Below are 23897 nucleotides of genomic sequence, written 5' to 3' on the forward strand. Positions count from 1 at the left end.
AACCCTTTCCCCCCACAAAAAATAACTAGCAAGCTATTTCCAGGTATTAACGGCATCACCTAATAAACAACAGAACTAAATCAACACATACCACAAAGGGTTCGACTCCTTAACAATCACATCAAGGAAAGAATCAATTTTTCTTCAGCAACCACGTGATAATCCTTATTAAAAAGCTACACTTAAATTTTTGATTAGGTTAAACAACTCCAGTTACTATTCAGAACAGATTATAATGCATAACCACCTACAAATTTTCTGTGACTATCTAATGTCTATGGATAAAACACTAGTGCAATAGTTCACTTGAAAGAAATGAAAGCAGAACACTTTAAAATAAAAAGTTCACTACCAAAAGTAAAAAGAGAACAGGAAATAAACTAGTAACTAAAATCCAAGTTATCACCTCACCTCCAGGAAACCTCTTTGTGCCTTAAAAAGTTATAGCTCTTGGTATCAATAGCACAATTTTACTTTGCTGTTATTGTATTTAAACACATTTATCTTCAAAGAAATGCTTGATTTTTTTAACTAAAATTCTAAAAAAATAAGACCTAAACTAATGTATCAAGAGAAAAGAATTGAGCCCTCAACAACACACACATATATATAAATCGGTATATGACATATACATAAATTAGTTACAAATCCGTGGAGAAAGAATGGATGATGGAATCCCTGGTATAAGAGAAAGTGACTACTTGCCAGCCAAAAAAAAAAAAAAAAAAAAAAAGCTGGCAGGGGAGGGGGATGGTACAGGTAAAAGGGATCCTATGGCAAGCAGCCTCTAATATGGACCTAAACACATTTCCATGTTTTACAAGGTGATGGAAGTATTAACACTAAGAAGCTCTAAAGTTAAAGATCTCTATTGTACTCCCTAGAGCAAGCACTAAAGAAAGAAAAACAAAAAAGTACTAGAAAACAGACTGAAAAAAAATGTCTTCTTCCAGTTTCCAGTTTCTGTGCAAGGAGCTCAGAAGTCAACACTGAGTCCTAACATTAAGTAAAAAGCTGAGGAAGCTGGAAACTCAACAACTCTTCTTAGATCCATACAGAAGCAAGGTCACCCTGCAAACTATTGCCCCCCAAAACTGAAAAGATGATAGACAGATACAGAGAATCAGAGTTTACCAGAGCAGAAACCAGCTGAAACTTCGAAGGGAATGAGAGCCAGGACAGGAAAACCTAAACTGATTTTTCTGTCACTAGGAGGCTCAGTGAGACAAGTCTGAGAGGGAAAAACTCCAGGGGGAGCCAGTCACAGGGGAACCCTCACACCGTTGTGAGTTTTACCTCTGGGAGCTCAACTAAGGTCCCACAGTAAATATCACAGGGAAAGCCCTTTGCGCTTCCAAGTAGGGGGAGACAAAAAGGAACCATTCTGAAATAAGCCACTGTACTCAGCTCTTAACAACGTCTGCCTTTGGTAGAAGCTGGTTAACCAGAGCCTAACCTAGTAGGGTATGAAGAGAGCTTAACCGACGTGGGGAAGGGAAATACCCAACTCCAGCCAGCTTTAGAATTCCACATGGAAGAAAGCGAAATACCCAACTCCAGCACACTACAACCATCTCGGCCCCACCTAAGAGGAAAAGAAAACCTGAGAAATACTTGTGAAGTTCACAGTCCAGAGACAGAGGCTCACTGAAAGACTGAGATCTAACCAGAGTACTGTAGAACAGTTTCTTTCCCCCCCAACACTTCACCACCACTTTACTAAAGACCTATTCCAGCAATTCCTTTTACCTGGCGCATCATGTGTGGCTATCATGAAAAAAATTACAAGGCACACCGAAATGCAAAAAAGACACAATTTGAAGAAACAGAGTAAGCATCAAAACTAGACACAGCAGAGATGTTGAATTATCAGACCAGAAATTTAAAACTAACATAATGACTAATATGCTAAGAACCCTAATGGATAAAGTAGATAATAGCATGCAGGAACAGATAAGCAAAGTAAGCAGAGAGATGAAAATCCTAGGAACCACAAAGAAAGGAACTACAGCAGAAATGAAGAATACCTTTGACGTAATCACTAGCAGACTGGACATAGCTGAGAAAAAAATCTCTGAGCTAGAGGATGTTTCACAAGAATCCTCGAAAACTATAAAACGAAAAGAATAGAGTCCCTGAGCAGCACCATGGCAGTCGGCAAGAACAAGCGCCTTACGAAAGGCGGCAAAAAGGGAGCCAAGAAGAAAGTGGTTGATCCATTTTCTAAGAAAGACTGGTATGATGTGAAAGCACCAGCTATGTTCAATATAAGAAATATTGGAAAAACATTAGTCACAAGAACTCAAGGAACCAAAATCGCATCTGATGGCCTCAAGGGTCGTGTTTTTGAAGTGAGTTTTGCCGATCTGCAGAATGTTGAAGTTGCATTTAGAAAATTCAAGCTAATTATTGAAGATGTTCAGGGCAAAAACTGCCTGACCAATTTCCATGGCATGGATCTTACCCGGGACAAAATGTGCTCCATGGTCAAAAAATGGCAGAGCATGATTGAAGCTCATGTTGATGTCAAGACTACCGATGGTTATTTGCTTCGTCTATTTTGTGTTGGTTTTACTAAAAAACACAATAATCAGATTCGGAAGACCTCTTATGCTTAGCATCAACAGGTCCGCCAAATTCGGAAAAAGATGATGGAGATCATGACCCGAGAGGTTCAGACTTGAAAGAAGTGGTCAATAAATTGATTCCAGACAGCATTGGAAAAGATATAGAAAAAGCTTGTCAGTCTATTTATCCACTCCATGATGTCTTCGTTAGAAAAGTAAAAGTGCTGAAGAAGCCCAAGTTTGAATTGGGAAAGCTCATGGAGCTTCATGGTGAAGGTAGTAGATCTGGAAAAGCTACTGGGGATGAGACTGGTACTAAAGTGGAACGAGCTGATGGATATGAGCCACCAGTCCAAGAATCTGTTTAAAATTCAGACATTCAATGGTGACAAATAAAAAATCTTATTTGTGATGTTTAAAAAAAAAAAAAAAAACAGAGACTGGGGAAAATAAAAAACAATACAGAATATCCAATGCCTGTGCAACAACTACAAAAGGTATAACATACACATAATGGGAACAGCTGAAGGAGAAGAAAGAGAGAATGAAACAGAAGAAATATTCAAAGCAATCAATGACTGAGAATTTTCCTAATTTATTATTATTATTATTAATAAATTTCCTAAATTAATGTCAGACACCAAACCACGTATCAAGAAAGCTCAGAAAACACCCAGCAGGATAAATGCCAAAAACAAAAACAAAAACAAAAAGCGACACTTAGGAATATCTTACTAAAACTACTGAAAATCAAATATAAAGATTTGAAAGAAGCCAGAGGAGAAAACCACCTTACCTATAGAGGAACAAAGGTAATTGCATCCAAATTCTCCTGAGAAACCATTCAAACAAGAGAGTGGAGTGAAATATTTAGTTGAGAGAAAAAAACCCACAAACCTAGAATTCCATACCCTGACAAATTGTACTTCAAAAGTGAAAGATAAAGATTTGACCATATAAAAATTGAGAATCCTCATTGCCAGTGGGCCTGCTCTGCAAAAAATGTGAAATGTTCTCTAAAGAGAAAGAAAACAATACAGATCAGAAACTTGTGTACGTAAAGAAAGGTATAACATTAAAGAAAAGATAAGTGAAGGTAAAATAATTTATTTTTCTTATTCTTACTTGCTCTAACAGATAACAGTTCATTCAAAATAATAATGCAACAACGTAATAAAAGCAACAATGTAATTGTGCTGATGTGTATGTGTGTGTGTGTGTGTGTGTGTGTTGTCATTGCTACTGTAAGGTACAATGAAGGGGTATAGTGTTATTTGAAAGTAGACTAGGATTAATTGTAATAGGGCAACATCTAAAAAGAGTTAAAAAAAAAGTATAACTGATATACTAAGAAAGGAGAGAAAACGGAACCACATAAAATATTCAGCAAAAAGCAGAATAAGAGTAGAAGATAGAAAATTTAAAAAAAAAAAAGAACAAGGGAACAAAGAGAAAACAGTAATGAATATAGTAAATATTAATCTAAGTATATCAATAGTCACTTTGAACATCAATAGTCCACACCAATTAAAACAGAGATTATGAAAGTTGATCAAAAACATGACCCAATTACATGTTGTCTACAAGAAATCCCTATAAAGACACCTGCAGATTAAAATAAAAAAGCACATGAAGAAATGCCCTGCAACATACACCATCAAGGAAATATAAATTCAAACAATGAGATCCCACCCCACATCTATTAAAATGGCCAGAATACAGACCACTGACAACACTTAAATGCTGGTGAGGATATGGAGCCATAGGAATTCTCATTCATTGCTGAAGGGTATGCAAACTGATAAAGCCATTTTGGATAACTGTTTGGTGGTTTCTTATAAAATTAAACATGCTCTTAATATATGATACAGCAATCATACCTCTTGTAATTACCCAAAAAGGCTGAAAACTTACATCCACACAGAAACCCACGTATGGATATTTATCAGTTTTACTCATAACTGCCAGAACTTGGAAGCAACAAGATGTCCTTCAGTAGAGCAGAAGACAGCTTCTGGTGCATCAAGACAGTGGAATATAAAAACAACCTATCAAGCCATGTACAGGCAAGGACAAAACCTAAAGGTATATTACTAAGTAAAAGAAGCCAATCTGAAAAGCTTACATACTGTATGATGTTAACTACATGACAGTCTGCAAAGGGTAATCCTATAAGACAGTAAAAAGATGACTAGTTACCAGGGGCTGGAGGGAGAGTGGGATGAATTACCAAGCACTGAGGATTCTCTGGACAGTGAAATTACTCTGCATGATACAGTAATGATCAAGACATGTCAATGTAAAAACTGGTGACTACGAATAAGGGCCATAGTCTAGCTGACAATACTGTCAATTGCCCGGTTTGATATTATAATACAGTTACATAAGATGCTATCATTGGGGGGAAACTGGGTTAAGGTTTCAAGTAGATCTATGTACTATTTGTGTAATTTTTCATGACTCTGTAATCATGTCAAAGCTAAAAAACAATGACAAACATAATAAAAATAACATAAAAAAATAAGGCAGAATTAAACCAAATATATATAAGTTGTATAAATAAATGTATATGGGCTGAACTTACATATCAAAATAAAATGATTTTTTCAGATTGGCTCTCCAAATATAAACCAAGTTTACATTGCATATGAGAGAGACACATCAAGTGTTTCAGGAAGATAAAGACATACTAGGCAAATGCAAGCAAGAAGAAAAAACGATAACTAAAAATTTGGAACTCAAGCCAAAATACATTAAATGAAATAAAGAATATACTTTTTAATGCTAGAAACTGCACCTCAAATTAAAGATACAACCTAAAACCATACCCAAAAGCACAGATCTTATGGCTGTCTGTCAACCTTTGAAACTCCCAATAAAAGACAATGTACTTTTTTTTCAAATGTTCAAAAAAAGGCACAAAAATTGAACATAAATTCAGCCATGAGGAAAACCTTATTAAGTTCCATACAGAGAAAATACTATGAAAACATTCTCAGATAAGAATGCAATAAAACTGGAAATTAGTAACAAAGGGGATATTCCATCTTCTTAAACACTCTACTAAATAATTCTTACATTAAAAGAGAAATACAAACTAAAATTGCAGAATTTCTAGAAAATGATGATAATGAAAGTATTATATATCAGGACCTATCGGATATAAATAAAACACTTATCAAAAGAAAATTCTGCCTTAAATACTTTTATCAATAAAACTTAAAGAATGAAAAGAAATGAGCAACAAATGAAAAGGTTTCCCAAAAAAAGGCAAATTAATCAAAAGAAGGTAGAAGGGAAAAAAAATAAAAACAAGAATTAAGAAACCAAAAAACAGAAATAATAAATGAGATGATTTATTGGGAAAAAAATCAACAAAATTACTAGTTAACTTAATCAAAAAGGGAAATGCCACAATCACACAAAATAAATAAAACAAATTGAAAAATAACCATTGAAAATATGAAATTCAATCAAATCATAAGACCACTCTGTACAACTCCATGTAAATATTAAAATCTTTGTAAAATAAATACTTTCTGGGAAATAGAACTTTCCAGCTATCAGAGAAAATTACTGAACCTCTTTATTGAGTGAGCTTCAAGTTTAAACAGATCAATTCCACAGAGGAAACAGACAACTTTTTCTAAGAACAACCATCCCCAGAAGAGTCACCATGCCCAGGTTTTATAGAGAAATGGACCAAATACTCAAAGGCCTAAAAATTCATTGCTACTTAAACTACCCCAGAGCAAGAAAAAAAGAAGGAAAACTTCTGAACTATTTTATGAAGTAAATGACACTCAAACCTGATAAAGAATACACAGAGACACACACTTGAACACATGACTAACCAGTCCTCAAATCATGGTATCATGATCAACTCAGGTTCACTCCAGCAAAGACAAGAAGACTGTGGAATGTCAAGAAATCCATTCAGCTCGTTCCCTCAAAATAATAGGTTTATGGAAAAGATCTGGTGATTACCACTTTAATCACATATTCCAACTTGGAACTACTTAGAAATACGGACCTCCTGAAACGGCCTCACCATCATCTAGGAGGTATATGCTTACCAAGAGTGTTTAAACTTAATATAATCAAGTCTTCAGACCCAACTTCAGTTTACAGGAAATACACAAGTTAAGTGAACCAATCAAACAATTCCATGACGAAAAAATTCAGACAAAACCAGAAAAGTTTTATGCATAACATAACTGACCTGGTCACATCAATAAATCAATGCCATGTGGGGAAACTGGGGTGATTAAGCCAGATTAAAAGAAAATAAGGATACATAACACCATACCAGGGTGTGGTTCAAAAAAACAGGATAAAAGCATTTTAGGACACTATGGACTAGAGGGTATTAGGGAATGACAATTTTCTTACATGTGATAATAGTGTTGTAATTATACAGAAAAATATCCTTATTTTAACATATGCATGCTGCAGTGTTTAGGAGTAAAGTGTCACGATGTTTATAATGGTTCACACACCACCACACAACCACACATACATATATATAATCACTTACAAATAAACAAAAATAGCAACATGTTAACAACTGTTGACTCTAGGTGGCTATACAGGTGTTCAATTTCAACATTTTCTGTTGAAAAGTAGCAAATAACTTCAAAATGCTCTTATTACTCAAGAGCTAAAAATAAATCGGAGCAAACTTGGTTTAAAGCATTTTTAAAGCTTCACGTAAAGCTTCACGTATAAGTTACATATTTTGAAATCGTATTTATAAAACAGGTGTTCACATTTTTAAATGAATCAGGAAGTTAACAATAATCAGTAGAATAACTCTCACTCCTGATAGGTAAAATTTTATCAATAATAACAGTTAACATGTAACATTTACTATGTGTCAAGCACTGTTCTGAGCACTTTTACATACAGTAGTTCCTTTAACTGTCCGGATAGCCATGTGACTAGATTATCACTATCTCCATTTTCAGGTAGGGAAAGCCATAACACAGTAAGTGACAGAGCCTGCTGTCCCAGCCAGAAAATACAACTCCAGAATCCATTTTTTTTTTTAAGATTTTATTTATTTATTTGATAGAGATCGCAAGGAGGCAGAGAGGCCGGCAAAGAGAGAGGGGGAAGCAGGCTCCCTGCTTAGCAGAGAGCCCAATGCGGGGCTCAATCCCAGGACACTGGGATCATGACCTGAGCTGAAGGCAGAGGCTTTAACCCACTGAGCCACCCAGGCACCCCCACTTTTTTTATTTTTAAGATTTTATTTATTTCTTTGACAGAGTTCACAAGTAGGCAGAGAGGTGGTGGGGTGGGGGGGGGCAGGCTCCCCACTGAGCAGGGAGCCAGATGAGGGGCTTGATCCCAGAACCCTGGGACCAAGACCTGAGCCAAAGGCAGAGGCTTTAATCCACTGAGCCACCCGGGCGCCCCTGGAATCCACACTCTTAATATGCGATAGTATTCTATACTATACTCTCAGGCAACAGAACCTATGTTTCTGGCAACACTGACTTGATGATGCTGGGGTAATAATATCCCTTGATTTAGTAATATTAATAATCCAATCATATTATGATACAAGCAAAGAACCAAAAGTTTAGACCCCAAAAATTTAGATACCGTTACATTACTTAAACAAGAAGGCATTAAAAGTGACCTTAGGTGGTTCAACTAAATACTTGGTTATCAGACAGGATCTATCTAGACTCTTACTACGAGATCAGTAATTATAATGAACATCTTCATAAACTGGATGATGACTCGATCTTGGTTAATACATGACCCCTTGATTAAAACATGACCCCATCTTGACTCTCTGGGATAAAGATGGAAATCAAAGCAGTTCCCAGTGATGAAAATAATATTTACAAGATGGTAAAAATTCTTTCGGGCAAAAGCTTTACCTTCAACTGCTTACCCGACTGAATAATTTACGTAACAGTTTGTAGCATTTTATAGAAATCTTATTATGTCACAGGAAACATTTTCTAGTGTATATGAACAAAAAAAAATTTTTTAATGAGAAGATACCTTAAAAATAATAATTGATTTAATAGAGGTCAATGAGCTTGAAGCAAATTAGAGATGTAGATAAAACTACATTAATGTTCTAGGTGTGACAACGGTATTGTGGTTATGGAAAAGATCTTTAATTAGATTTGTGTATGTCCTGTCTTAGGCCCATTCGAGAACTCTCTCATTTTTTAAGCAAACAAAGACCAAAGGGTATTATTGTTCTATAAAGTCAATCTTTACATTTTTACAGGCTTAATAAACGTACATAATAATATTAAAATTAAATTAAATTTTGCATCAAATATTTGCAAGGCTAAAACACATGTGAAAATATTTTTCATCCCTGGGCTACAATAAGTAGTAAGTTAAAAAAAATTTATTTGGGGTGGAGGACAGTAAATCAATTTTATTAAATATGTACATATATAAAATTTTACCTGCTTTTTCTTTCAATCAGAATGGCCACATAAGATGCTGGTAAAGCGGCACCAAAGCCAGGACTCCAAGAGTAGAATTTTCCAAGTATCTTCCTGAAATTCAAATTTGGAATGTTTGTATGAAATTGCTATCTGGTTATTTCAGTTATTGCGAACAGAAATTCCCCTTCTCAGCCCACCCTCTACCTAATGTCCCACAGAGCCCCAAATTCAACATGTCCGTAACCAAACTCATCAGCTCTCTTCCCTATCCCCATGAATTTGCTCTCTCCACTATTTTTCTAGGTGAATGGGATCAATACCTGACCTACCCACTCAAGTGTGATGCTTTGAGACATCCTTAGCTTCTCCTTTTCCTTTTCCCCCACACATTAAATCATTCCCTTAAATTTTTCCGTTCTCTTAAATTCCTCTCAAACCTGCCACCCCTGCCTCAAATTAAGTCCCTCACCATCTCCTATTCTGGTTACAACAGCAAACTGATAGGTAGCTCTCCTTCCAATAATTTAGTCAGTCAGATCCATTCACACAATCCCTAGATCCAATATTACTCATGATGCAAATCCTCTACATTCTCAGCTGCCTTAGGTATCAAATGGGAACAATAATACTTCTTGTCTCATACAGTTGTTATGAGAACTACATGAGGTATTTCCTAGCACCATGCATGGAAAGTGTGAGGAAAATGTTAGCTGTTGTTATGATTATTATTACCACTATTCTTTTTTAACACATGATAAATATTCAGCAAATGTCTCCCCTTCTTTGCTTCAACAACCCTTGATAACTTTTCCTTATAGTACTTATGGAAGTATTTTCTATTTTTAGTTTTGTGTGTGTATGAAAGTATATATATAATTATTCACTTACTGGGATATGTCCCTTGAAAATAAGAACCTACAGAGTATCTCACACACTATAAATGGTCATTAGCTGCTTGGGTTTCTTAAAAGACCAAAAAACATATTTGGAAACATTAGGAAGTTTTTTGTTTTCCTTTCAAAGACTGGATGTTCCTAAGAAAGGGATAAGCAGCACATAAAATTTGTAAGAAATGATCTGAACAAAGTTGGCCAATTGCTAAATAACACATTATTAAGAAAAATGTATGTACATACATATAGGGATTAAGAATCACTGATGAAATTGTATTTTTAACTGAAGCTTAGCTTTAGAAGAATTAGAAAACCAACAGAGCATATATAACATGGGTATTTCTACAATGAACATCAGAAACCTTTGGCCTGAGAAAACCAGAAGTGATTTTTCCCCTCCAACATAAAATCTACAAAGGCCTTTAGAAGTTGTTGAATGTAAAAATTAAAGAAAAATAACTCAAGGAGACAGTTACAGGAGGACCACAGATGTTATTTTAAGTAATATAACTATAAACCCAGTAAGTGTTTTGCATTTCCACAATTTAACCAAACAGGTTCACAGAACTTAAAGAAATATGCTACAATAGCAATTTATGATTATTACAATGTTTTAAGACCTAATTATCTTGGAACTTTATTTTTAGTGTGTGAGCAAGTATTAGAAACTTTCCAGAGAACATATGATAAAGTTTCAAGTTAAAGGCACGATTTGTTTCAGTAGTATAAGCCTTATCAATTATTTTCTGCATAATTTAAAAGTTTATAAATATTAAGGTACTGAGGGAAAAAAAATCTGTAAAAGATATATGAAAATTATCTTCTTAACTGTAGTTAATATGTACCTACAGAACTACTCTGAGCCACACTAATATGAGAAAAATGTAAATTTAGTATTTTAATTTGACAGTTTTAAGAAAAACACTAGTTTGGATTTTCAACAATCAAAGGGGAAAAAGATAAGAAGAAAATATATAATAAACATGTTAGGTATATCACAACACTAAAAACTGAATTCCAGCTGTATCCAAATAATAAGAAGCATGCGACACAGGTAATCATAAGACTTAATCAGGACCAAAAGTTCCATCAATAGGATATTCCAAAAGTTAACTTACTGTTGTACATGTAAACATGAGCATTTTATAGTCCTTTTGAAGTCTACTCACTGCATGTGGACCTCACCTATATCATGGATGGGTGCTCTGAATTCCTGATCCATGAAATTAAAAAGCTAAGAAATCCTAATCAACAACTTGTTAAATACAGTAGGCCTCAGAAAATGCATGACACACCAAAACACTTTTGCTCTATAATCACTGCAATAATTTTTAAAGTTTATATTACATCTTTAGGCCCAGAGGCCCACAACTCCTTGTTTAACAAGCTCTCTTTGAGATAAATAAATGTCTTTGATGGAGAAAAAAATATACAAGCAGCGACCTGCACAACATTTATAAAAACATCCGTTTGTTTCAGTTTCAAAAAAGGAATCTGTATTAATCTCCAGTGGTGATTATGAGTACCAACCTTAAAATGCAAAAGAAAGCCATATACAAGGCCCCATTAGCAGTCAGAAATGAAGCAGATTGTAGGATCTCAGGGAGTAGTTTGTGTAAATAATAGTCTAATTTTCGTTTCCGGAGAATTGCTGCGATCTGGAAAGAGAAAGGCTTTTTTGTTTAATTCGACCAATTTTTCCCACTTAAATTAGCTCTTAGGTGAAAGGTACTGATAATAGCATACATTTTAAAAATAAAGTTAAAACTGATATTTTACTGGTTCCTCTCTAAAAATACAGTTTCTGGGATGGGAAAGAAGACACTTTAATTTATTGAAGATATAATGGGTAAATTATATACCAAGAAATTACAACATGGGTCATAGAGAATAACTTCCAAATGTTGTGATAAGTATCTGAAATATCTTGAGAACAGTTTTAAACTGAATAATGGAAAAAACTTTTTAAATGGAAAAAAAAAAAGCACAATTCAAATAGAAACTGAATGTCAAATATTTTACAGGTATTATCGGCCTGGATATTAGAGAACTTCAGTGATAGAAACCAATGAAATTCATTCAGCTATTCAAACATGACTACTGTGTGACAAAACCATGATATGAATGCAAAAAGTAAAAAATAAAATTAATGATTTCTGGCCCCCTGGAGCCCATTTAAAAAAAAAAGACTGAGAATCTAATCTACTATAGGTTTGTTAGTACCACAATGTTACCAGGACAGGGAAACAGGAAGAAGTTCCTGTACAGAGGATGTATACAGAATCCTGTAGAGAAGTTATTCACAAAAATATTTCATAAAGATATCATCCAATGAATCTTCATGACTTATCTTTTAAATTTAGATTGGAAACATATTTGTTTTCAGTGCTTTTTGTATCTGAACTCTGAATTTAAAAGAAAGGTTTCAAGATTAAAACAAACCAAAAAAGCTCTGAAATAAGTTAGTAATGATATTTAAAAATCAAGACATGATATCTAAGTATGTATCGAGTACACTATTAATGTTATAGGTTATAAACAGGATATGAATTAAAACATGGTATGATAAGATATGGACAGATTCAAGAATGACTAAGTTTTAATAATATAACATGAAGTACCTTGGAAGTTTATCAAAGAGTGAGTTTAATACAGGAGTAGGCAGCAGTTTCACTGCAAAAGGGATATGAGTTATATCTGGAAAAATGGAATTTTCACAGGCCACAGGGAAAAAATACTTTTCCATGATGATAAAACAATGTATCAAAGGGACAAAAGTTAAAACCACATAATTAGGGAATAAGGTAGGAGGTATAAGAAAGGGCAGGACTGACTTGAAAGAAGACTAGAGAACTCTCTGTTCACTCCCAGATACCACTTTTCCTAAGGTCCATGATCAACAAATCCAATGGCCTCTTCTCAGTTCTTTTCGTACTCCACCCCTTAGAAACCTCTGAAACTGATCATTTCCTACTTCATTCAATTAAACAAATTGTTATTAAGAATTATGCCATACACAGGAAAAACAATGATGAATATCTAATCTCTGCCATCAAGGAACATAAAATCTTGATAGAGAAATAGACACACCAACAAGAAACTATAACATGGTGAAATGCCAGACTGGAGGAAAAAGAAACTGCTTTAGAAATACATATTAGGGAATGACTAAAAGGAGATGGGACTAGGCAAGTGATGATGTCTGAAAGATATCACTGAATTTTCTTTTTTTTTTAATTTCTTTTCAGTGTAACAGAATTCATTGTTTATGCACCACACCCAGTGCTCCATGCAATATCTGCCCTCCCTAATACCCACCACCTGGCTCCCCCAACCTCCCACCCCCAACCCCTTCAAAACCCTCAGATTGTTTTTCAGAGTCCATAGTCTCTCATGGTTCATCTCCCCTTCCAATTTCTCTCAACTCCCTTCTCCTCCACCTCCCCAAGTCCTCCATGTTATTTGTTATGCTCCACAAATAAGTGAAACCATATGATAATTGAATCTTCCTGCTTGACTTATTTCACTCAGCATAATCTCTTCCAGTCTCCTCCATGTTGATACAAAAGTTGGGTATTCATCCTTTCTGATGGAGGCATAATACTCCATAGTGTAATATGAACCACATCTTCCTTATCCATTCTTCCGTTGAAGGGCATCTTGGTTCTTTCCACAGTTTGGCGACCGTGGCCATCGCTGCTATAAACAATGGGGTACAGATGGCCCTTCTTTTCACTACATCTGTATCTTTGGGGTAAACACCCAGTATCACTGAATTTTCTAAGACAAATCTTGACAAACAGGTGCAATTTTGACCACAGAGGTTTCTACAGTTTCCGTGACAATGCATTCTTTTCATTTTCCCATTGTTATCTCTAAATCCTTTTCCTTTGTTAGCATTTCTTCCTCAGATTGCTACTCATTCCACATATGCTCTCTCCCATGGCATCAGCTATCATCTCATAGTAGGAATTATAACTCCAACCTCTTGCCTAAATTCTTAATCCATACTTCAAATACCCATCCTTCTTGGTCATATCAAGAAATATGTACAACAGGCATTTAAAAAATCAGCATGTCCAAAGTAGAACTCATTACATTTTTCCAAAATGCTCTTACTTATAAGTCCCCCCCGCCCCATTACATCCACCCAATTACTCAGGAACAAAACGTTGGTGTCATTTTTAATACCTCCCTGATCCTCAACAACCATCTCATCAGTTCTTTTTTTTTAAGAATTTTTCTTTTTAAATTAATCTGCACACCCAACATGGGGCTCAAACTTGAGTAGCCAGGTGTCCCAACCATATCATCAGTTCCAATGGTTTCCTAGTATCTTCAGGTTTTGGAATGTAATGTCTCTTTCATTTTAGACTTAATAGTGGGCAGAATCAGCTACTTTGTTATATATTCAAGTAGATTAAAAAAAAAAAAAAAAACCTCTGTTCCTATAAAGGAAGAAACAAAATTATCCCTGTTTGCAAATAACCTGATTGTCCAACATAGAAAAATAGAAAATCCCTAACAATATACAAAATAAAAACAAACCAACCAACAATAATAAGGCAGTTCAGCAAGGGCAAAGGATACAGATAAACATACAAAAATTATCTGTAGGGGCGCATGGATGGCTCAGTTGGTTGGGCGCCTGCCTTCGGCTCAGGTCATGATCTCCAGGTACTGAGATCAAGCCCCACATTGGGCTTCCTGCTCGGTGGGGAGTCTACTTCTCTCTCTCCCCTTCCCTCCCTCTTTGCCCCTCCCTACCACTTGTTTTCTTTCTCTCAAATAAATAAAATCTCTTTTTTAAAAAAATCTGTATTTCTATACAAGAGCAAATCAACATATAGATACCAAAATTAAAAATACAATAGCGTTCACAAATCATCAAAAAAATAAAACACTTAGAGAAAAATCTACCTGTATAGGATTTGCATGCTCAAAACTACACAATGCTGATGAAAGAAAGCAAAGTATGGATTAAATAAACATTTTGGACTAAAAGACTCAGCTTGTCAATTCTCCCCAAAGTGACACAATTTCTATCATCATCTCAGAAAGATTTTTGCAGAGATATAGGCAAAATTACCTGAAATTTATACAGAAAAATGGAGATTATAGAAGAGCTAAAACAACCTTGGGAAAGAGAATAAAGTAAATTAGTCTATCCAATTTTAAGACTTACTAAATTCAAAGAGCAATTGGGCTTTGTGTTATTGGCAGAGAAATACACAAATACGTTAATGAAATACAACAGAGAACCTAGAAATAGACCCACACAAATACTTCCAACTAAAGACTTCTCAACAAATGGTGCTAGAGCAACTGGATATCCACAGGCCAGACAATAAAAAGTAAAAATAAAAAAACAACCTCAACCTAACTCTCACAGTTTACACAAATTTAATTGAAAATAAATTACAGACATAAATGTAAAACATACATTATAAAAGCTTAGGGGGAAAAAAATCAAAATCTTAGGGATTTAAGGCTAGGCAAAGAGTTCGTAGACATGAGACCAAAAGCATAATTCAGGGGCACCTGGGTGGCTCAGTGACCAAGCCTCTGCCTTCTGCTCAGGTCATGATCCCAGTGTCCCGGGATCAAGCCCCACATCAAGCCCCATATCAGGCTCCCTGCTCGGCAGGAAGCCTGCTTCTCCCTCTTCCACTCACCCGGCTTCTGTACCCTCTCCTGCTATGTCTCTCTCTGTCAAATAAATAATTTTTTAAAAAGCATAATTCATAAAAGAAAAACTGTACATTACACTTCGTAATTAAAACCTTTTCTCTTTGAAAGACATGTTAAGAATATAAAAAAGACTAGCTACAGAATGGGAGAGGATACTTGTAAACTACATATACAGCAGAGGACTAGAATCTAGTATATATATGGAAATCTCAAAAGTCAACAGTAAAAAAGTTATGCATAAAGTGGCAAAGATATGAAGAGACATTTTACTGAAGATGAGCAAATGGCAAATGAGTACACTAGCCATTAAGGAAATGCAAATCAAAATCACAATGAGTTATCATTATACAAACATCTGAATGGCTAAAATTTTAAAATACTGGAAACACCAAATTCTGGCAAAAAAACAGAGAAATTGGATCACTCATGCATTAAGAAGGAGAATGCAAAATGGTACAGTCATTCTGGAAAGCAATTTGACAGTTTCCTGAAAAAATATATAAACCACTATCATATGATGCAACAACTACCATCCAAGGTGTTTATCCTAGAGAACTGAAAATGTATGTTCAAAACCTGTGCACAAATGTTTATAGCAGTTTTTTTTTTTAATCTAATAGTCAAAACCCAGAAAGGACCCATATGTCTTTTAAGAAGTGAATGATTAAAAAAAAAAAAAAAAATGGTGAAATATCCATGTAAGAGAATACTACTTAGCTCTGAAAAAGAATAAATGAGTGATACGTGAAACAATCTTGATGAATCTCATAAAAAAAATATGAATAAAAAAGGTCAATCCTAAAACAATGCATAATGTATGATTTCATTAATATAACATTCTTGAAATGACAAAATTATGGAAATGAAGAATAAAGTAATGGTGGCCCAGGGATTAAGAGGAGGGAGGTATGTAGGAAGGAAGTGGGTATTGCTATAAAAGGGCAACCTCAGGGATCCTTTTGGTGATGGAGATGTTCTATATCTTGAATATGTCAATGGCAGTATTTTGGTTGTGACATTTTACTATCATTTAGCACCACTGGGAGAAACCAAATAAGAAGTACAGGGAATCTCTCTGCATTATTTCTTACAACTGCATAAGAATCTACAATCATCTCAAGATAAAAAGGTCAATTAAAAAAAAAAGCAGTCATCCACATGGTCAATAGGTAAATGAAATATGCTTATCATCATTAGTCTTCACTGCATCAAGAAATAGGAATACACACACATCAAAATGACTAAAATAAAAAGAACTGATAATGCAAAGTACTGATGGAAATGAAAAAACTGGAAATTTCATATACTGCTGGCAGGAGTGTAAAACTGAAGAGTTTCTTTACTATCAAACAAAATAAAATGTATGCTTATTCTATGATCCAGCAATTCCTCTCCTAGGTATATAAACTCAGAAGAAGGAAGTGCTTATTTCCACCAAAAGTCATATTAATAGCACCATCTGTAATTACAAATACTGCCAAAAACTAAATATCCATTAACAATGAAATGGATAAATTGTATATATTTGCAATACTGGTATACCAAACTATACAGTCTATTGCAACAAACAGGAAAAATCTTACACAAAACATGAGAAATAACCTAGGACCTTATCATCACTGAGCTCTAATCCAGAGCTTCCAACCAGAGTTTACAGGTGGCCAAAACACTGATCCTCTCAACAGTTTGGGTAGTCAGGCCTAGTCGGCTGCAGAGCACAGTAATAAACATCTCAGTTTTCCCTAGTGTGGCACATAATTATTATTACTCCTAGGTATACTACCCTGTTAAAAAAGGTTAAGAAACACTGATCTCACCAAAAAATGCTACCAGGTAGTAACAGCACACGTACATGTATGTAAAATCATTATCAGACATTCACAGGCACCTTCATAAATATATTTCTATGGCAAAAAATATGTTGTAATGTTCATAAGTTTTGACCAACAAATTCCACACTAAGTAATTCTTAGGAATTTTCCAAATATACTTAAATTTAGCTAAATACAGATACATAATAGCACTATGATTAAAATGGTAAACCTCTGTTTATTTTAGTTATATAATCTAGTTTTAGAAGACTAATGACTAGGAAAAAATAAATCAAAACATATACAGTGAAAATGTAGGCTACAAAGCATTATTTTTCAATAAACACAAGGAACAAATATGAGAATGTTGTACATTGGTTATTTCTAATTGTGGCAACAGATTATTTTACTCTTCTTTCTGCTTGGGAGTACTTTCCAGACATTCTACCATAAGCATATGATATATGTGTAAATGAACATATATGAGTACAAGTATGAGAAATGGGGATTGGTGAGAGATGAACAAGTATGAGAAAATGGGGATTAGTATAGAAAAAATAACCTGAACAAGAGACAGAAATAAATACCATGATGGAGTACACAGTAATCAAGAGATACATTTTTCAATTTTAGCTCTACAACTAATAATTGCCATGAAAGATCCTTGTTTAGATATATTTCTTTAGATTTCAGTTTCCTCATTTATTAAAGAGACTGAATTAAATGATACATGAGTGTCATGAGCCAAATGGCAGAATAGCAGTTTCCAGCACTCAACCCCTTGCAGAAACATCAATTTGAATAACTACCCATGCATGAAAATACCTTCACAAAAGCTAAGGATTCCAGGTGAGAGATTACAACACATGGATAGAACACAGAAATAAGAAAAGACATACTGAAAAGGGCAGGAAAGACAATCTCACATTATGTGTATTACCTGACCTCCAAGTCCAGGCAAACCAGTGTGGAGAGAGACACCCACCCAATAAAAGAACAGTGAAGTGAGCATCCAACTTCACCACAAATCTTAGAACCAGGCCTGGCCTAGTAAAGTCAGGCACAAGGCCAACCCACACCAACTGTAGACGCAGGCTCAAGACCCATCCCAGCAACAGGCTAACTTCCAAGAAACCAAGCTCTAAACTTGTTCCAGGGACCAAAGCTCCATGCCCAACACCAACATCCAAGCCACAAGGCCTGTTCCCAGTAGGCCCAAGCACAAGGCCCACGTCAGTGAACCTAGGCTCTAGACTCACCCCCAAAACACCAGACCAATCTGCCTGAAGACTTCAACAGCAAATCCATGCACAGGCTTGACTAAAAAACCTACCCAAAATCTCTGGATAGCTTGCACAGTGAACGGCTTTCACTGCAGGAGCCAGAGTTTGGAGACTGGAAATGATTCCTACTTCTTCAAATGCACACACATCAAAATGAAATCACAAGGAATACAAATAATCAGGAAAACAAAGAAACAAAATAAAACACCAGTAACCAATCCTAAGATAGAGACCCATGAACTACCAAAGAATTCAGAATTGTCATGTTAAAAAACCTCAGTAAATTACAACAGAACAACAATACAACTAAATGAAATCAGGAAAATAATGCATGACCAAAATGAGAAGTTCAACAAAAATGAAAAGAAAGAAAGAAAGAGAGAGAGGGAGGGAGGGAGGAAGGGAGAAAGGGAGGAATAGAGAGAGGAGAAACAGAAAAAAAAATTCTGGAGCTGAAGAAAACAATGACAAAACTAAAAAAAAGTCCTTAGTTAGCTTCAACAACAGACTAGGTCAAGCTGAAGAAAGAATCACTGGGGTCAAAGACAGGTCATTTGAAATTACCCAGGTGGAGAAACAAAAAGAAAAAAGAGTGAAAAAAGTCTACAAGAATTATGGAAAACAAGTCAAATAAATTAGCATCTGGGAATCCCAGAACGAGTTAAGAAAGAGAAAAAAACAGAAACCTTACTTAAGGAAACAATAACTGAAAACATCCCTAATTTACGGAAGGAAACAGACATTCAGAACCAAGTAGCCCAAAGAACCCCAACTATATTGAGTATAAAGAGATTTTCAGGTAGACACATCATAATCAAATTCTCAAAGTTCAAAGAAAAAAATTTTTTTTTAAATTTTAATCCCAGTACAGTTACCCTACAGTGTTATATTAATTTCAGGTATACACTAAAGTGAGTCAATGATTCTATACATTACTTAGTGCTCATCATTGTAAGTATACCAAAGAGAATTGTGAAAGCAGTAAGAGAAAAGCAAATCACTGTATACCAAGGAACCCCAAAAGAATAAGTGAATTTCTTAGCAGTATTCTTGTAGGCCAGAAGAGAGTGGGATGATATATTCAAATTGCTGAAAGAAAAAAACTGCCAACCAAGAATACTTTACTTGCCAAAGCTGTCCTTCAGCACATGAAATAAAAACTTTCACAAAAAACAAAAGGTTAAGAGAGAACATCACTAGAACTGCATTACAAGAAAAGCAGAAGACAGTTCCTCAAGCTGAAATGCAAAGACATTAATTAGTATCATAAAAACCTATGAAAAATATAAAACTCACTGGTGAAGATAATGCATCATCAAATTCATACAAATATACAGTCAGGTATTTTAATGCTGTCATGGTGCTGTGACAGTACCAATTCAAAAATACTGACAGTACTAACTCTAAAATAAAGATCAAAAGATAAAGTATTTAAAATAACTACAGCTATAAAAATATATTGAAAGATACATAATACAAAAAGATTGTCACTAAAAAAAACATAAAATGAGGATGAGAAGTAAAGGGTAGAGCTTTTGTATGTGATTGAAGCTGTCAGCTTAAAATAGACTGTTTATAAATATGTTTTATATTAGCCACCACAAAGCAAAAGCCTATAGTTGATACAGGAAAAATAAAGAAATCAAAGCATGCCACCACAAAAAAAAAAAAAAAAGTCATAAATTCTCAAAGAAAAACAGCAAAAGAGAAACAAAGGAACTACAAAATAGTTAGAAAACAATGAACAAAATAGCAACAGTAAGTACTTCCTATTAATAATTGTTTTACATGTAAACACACTAAATAATACTATCAAAACCAGAGAGTAGCTAAATGATTTAAAAATAATAATAATAATAAAATTAAATTAAAAAACAAACAAGACCCAAAAATGCTGCCTAAAGAGAAAACAATCTTGGAAAAGAAAAGCAAACCTGCAGGCATCACAATTCCAAACTTCAAGTTATATCTCAATGCTGTAGTGATCAAAACTGTATGATCCTGGGCCAAACACAGACATTGAGATCAACAGAACAGAAGAGAAAACCCAGAAATAAACCCATAATTATATAGTCAACTAATCTTCAACAAAGCAGGAAAGAATAACCAATGGGAAAAAGTATCGTCAACAAATGATGTTGGGAAAACTGGACAGCAATATGTAAAAGAATGAAACTGACCCACTTTCTTATACCATACACACACAAAAATTAAAAGTGGTTTAAAGTTCCACTCGTACGTGGAATTTAAGAAATGAACAAAGGGACAAACAAAAGAAATGAGCAAAGGGATAAAGAGAGAAAGAGACAAACCAAGAAATAGACTCTTAACTACAGAGAACAAACTGATGGTTATAAGATGGGTGATAGGTGGGGGATGGGTTAAACAGGTGATGGGAGATTAAGGAGCGTACGTTGTGATGAGCACCAGGTATTGTAAGGGAGTGTCAAATCAATATATTGAACACCTGAAACTAACATCACACTGTATGTTAACTAACTGGAATTTAAATAGAAACTTAAAAAAAAAAAAAGATCAGACAAATTTCTGAAAAGAAGATACACAAATGGTCAACAAGTATATAAAAATATTTTCAATACCACTAACCAGGAAAATGAAAATTAAATCACAATGAGATACCACTGTGCGCCTGTCATAGTGGCTCTTATCCAAAAGACAAAAAAGTGGTTAAGTGCTGCTAAAGGAGTAGAGAGAAGGGAATCCTTGTACACTGTTGGTGGGAATGTAAATTCGTATGGAAACACTGTGGAGGTTCCTCAAAAAATTAAAAAATAGAATACCACATGATTCAACAATCCCACCTCTCGGTACATATCCAAAAGTAAATGAAATCAGTATCCTGAAGAGGTATCTGCACTCCCATGTTCTTTACAACATCATTCACAAGAGCCAAGATAGAAATTCAACCTAAGTGTCCAACAATAGATAAATGGTCAAAGAAAGTGTGGTATACTTACACAAAGGAATGACTAAACCTTAAAAGAGGAAAATTCTGTCATTTGTGATAACATGAATGAGCATGGAGACATTACAGTAAGTGAAATAAGCCAGGAACAGAAAGACAAATACTGCCTGAACTCACTTACATGTGAATTCTAAAAATGACTAACCCAGAAAAGCACAGCAGAATGGTTACCAGTGGCTAGGGGGAAATGGGATGATGGTCAAAGGATACAAAGTTGCAGTTATGTAAGACAAATAAGTCTACTGAATCTACCACACTGCATAACGACTACTGTTAATAACATGATACTGAACACTGGAAACTTGCTAAGAAAGTAGACTTCATATGCTCTCATCAATGTGAGGAGATGATATGTTAATTAGTTTGACTATAGTAATTATTTCACTTGGTATATATATATATATATGTGTGTGTGTGTGTGTGTGTAAAATCATCATGTTGAAAAATACTATGTATATCAAAACATCCTGTTGAAAGATAAAAATTAAAGGTCAACACTGAAAACAATGATGCTAAGAGTTCTTTTTTCCCCACTTCTAAAATTGTATCTTTTTTTAAAAATAAATAGTACTGGAGGAACTGGATATCTGTGTAGAACAGAACATTAACCTTGATCTCTGCCTCATACTATACAAAAAAATTAGTTTGCAATGAATCATAGACTTAAATTTAAAGATTACATAAACAGTAAAGTATCTAGAAAAAATACAGGAGAATACCTTTATGAACATTCCTCTGCCAAAAAACAGAGGCAGCACTAAGGACAGGCCATAGGAAAAAAAAGAAAAGGTTAGTTCACATAGGACAAGTATGGTAACCAATCTGACTAACACAGAGGCTATATACTGAAGTGTGACGCAAAATTATAATTATGGGCCCCCAAATTAGGAGCTTCTCTGTATAAAAATATTACTATTAAACATCTATCAGACCTGTATGCATTTAATTTTGTTCACTTATATTCCCTTGTCTGTTTCCCCATGTGATTAATGCAGTACATTCATCATAGAGACTAGTATTCCGATTACCGTCTATGGCCATGGAACAGAACAAAGCTAACTGGCCCTCAAGGTGGCCAACTCCATGATCTTTGCCTTATTAGCACCAAATTCCAATTCAGCAGTCTTTCTTAGGCCCAACGCTTGACACTAACTCTTCTAGAAGACTACTTCTAGAGGGGCTGAGAAATCTAGTTCCTTTGGGAAATAAGAATTCTTCATGATAAGAATGTCTGGATGGTTCAGTCTGTTAAGCGTCTGCCTTCAACTTGGGTCATGATCCCAGGGTCCTGGGATGGAGTCTGGCATTGAGCAACCTGCTCAGTGGGGAGACTGCTTCTCCCTTCTCCCTGCTCCTGCTCTCTGTCAAATAGATAAAATCTTTATAAAAAAATTTAAAAAAAAAAATTCTTCACAATAACAAAGAGATGGTTTCATGTTTTATGTATTTAATCTTTAAGTAATCACTAGCAAATAATGATATATTTAAGGCAGGGTCTCTCAACCTTGACACTATCACCATTGGGGACCAGGTTATTTGGTGTTGGGGAGGACTATCCTATATATTAGAAGATGTTTAGAGCATCCCTGTCTTCTATTCTCTAAATGCCAGCAGCATGCTATGAGCTGTGACAACCAAAAATGTCTACAGGAATTGACAAATGTCTCCTAGAAGGCAAAATTACCCCATATTGAGAATAACTACTTCAAAGAAAACAGCATAATGAATTTATATTTTTTAAATATTTTACTAACAGAATATTTATTTTCTTAATTTAACAAACTGCTCTAAACACCTATAATGTGTTAACACAAATGTTAACTCACTTAGTCTTCACAGCAGTCTATGAGATGGGCATGATCATTATCCCCTCTCATAAGAAACTAAGAAAACACAGGCACAAAGAAATCACGTTACCCAAAGTCACACAACGAATTAAGTAGCAGAACAGGCTCTGAACTCCAGAAAGTGGCTCCAGAGTCCATGCTCTAAACTGCCATGCCTGATGCTGAAGTCAGGCTATTCTAAATGCGGACAAGTATCATTTCGCCACAGTGCATGTTACAAATAGAAAGTTATGACTTGCTATGCCCTACAGGAGTTCAGGCTGCCTATCCTGAAAGAAAAAGGTACAAAAATATAGGGAAAACACAACAGAGATATATAAATAACCTAATAAGATATTCATAAATGTGGGGTGTGTGTGTGTGTATATATGTATATGTATATGTATGTATGTAT

At 34.9% G+C, this 23897-nt stretch overlaps 2 protein-coding genes across 2 annotated transcripts in view; one reads left to right on the forward strand and one right to left on the reverse strand.

Moving 5' to 3' along the window:
* TMEM135 (transmembrane protein 135) overlaps positions 1–23897 on the reverse strand; it is a 243514-nt gene that overhangs the window by 202871 nt on the left and 16746 nt on the right. The window contains exons 2-3 of the mRNA XM_032852853.1: positions 11416–11543; positions 9011–9103 (exon numbers count right to left, since the gene is read on the reverse strand). Coding sequence (XP_032708744.1) covers positions 9011–9103; positions 11416–11543 — 221 coding nt within the window. The remainder of the gene's footprint in view (positions 1–9010; positions 9104–11415; positions 11544–23897) is intronic.
* Positions 2139–3001, forward strand: LOC116864976 (40S ribosomal protein S3a-like). The gene is given in 2 exon segments (XM_032852854.1): positions 2139–2673; positions 2676–3001. Coding segments are annotated over 2 exon segments (786 nt in total). The 5' UTR covers positions 2139–2147; the 3' UTR covers positions 2936–3001.

This window comes from Lontra canadensis, unplaced genomic scaffold, assembly GCF_010015895.1.
Source record: "Lontra canadensis isolate GAN:19392208 unplaced genomic scaffold, GSC_riverotter_1.0 scaffold7, whole genome shotgun sequence".
Classification (NCBI taxonomy): domain Eukaryota; kingdom Metazoa; phylum Chordata; class Mammalia; order Carnivora; family Mustelidae; genus Lontra; species Lontra canadensis.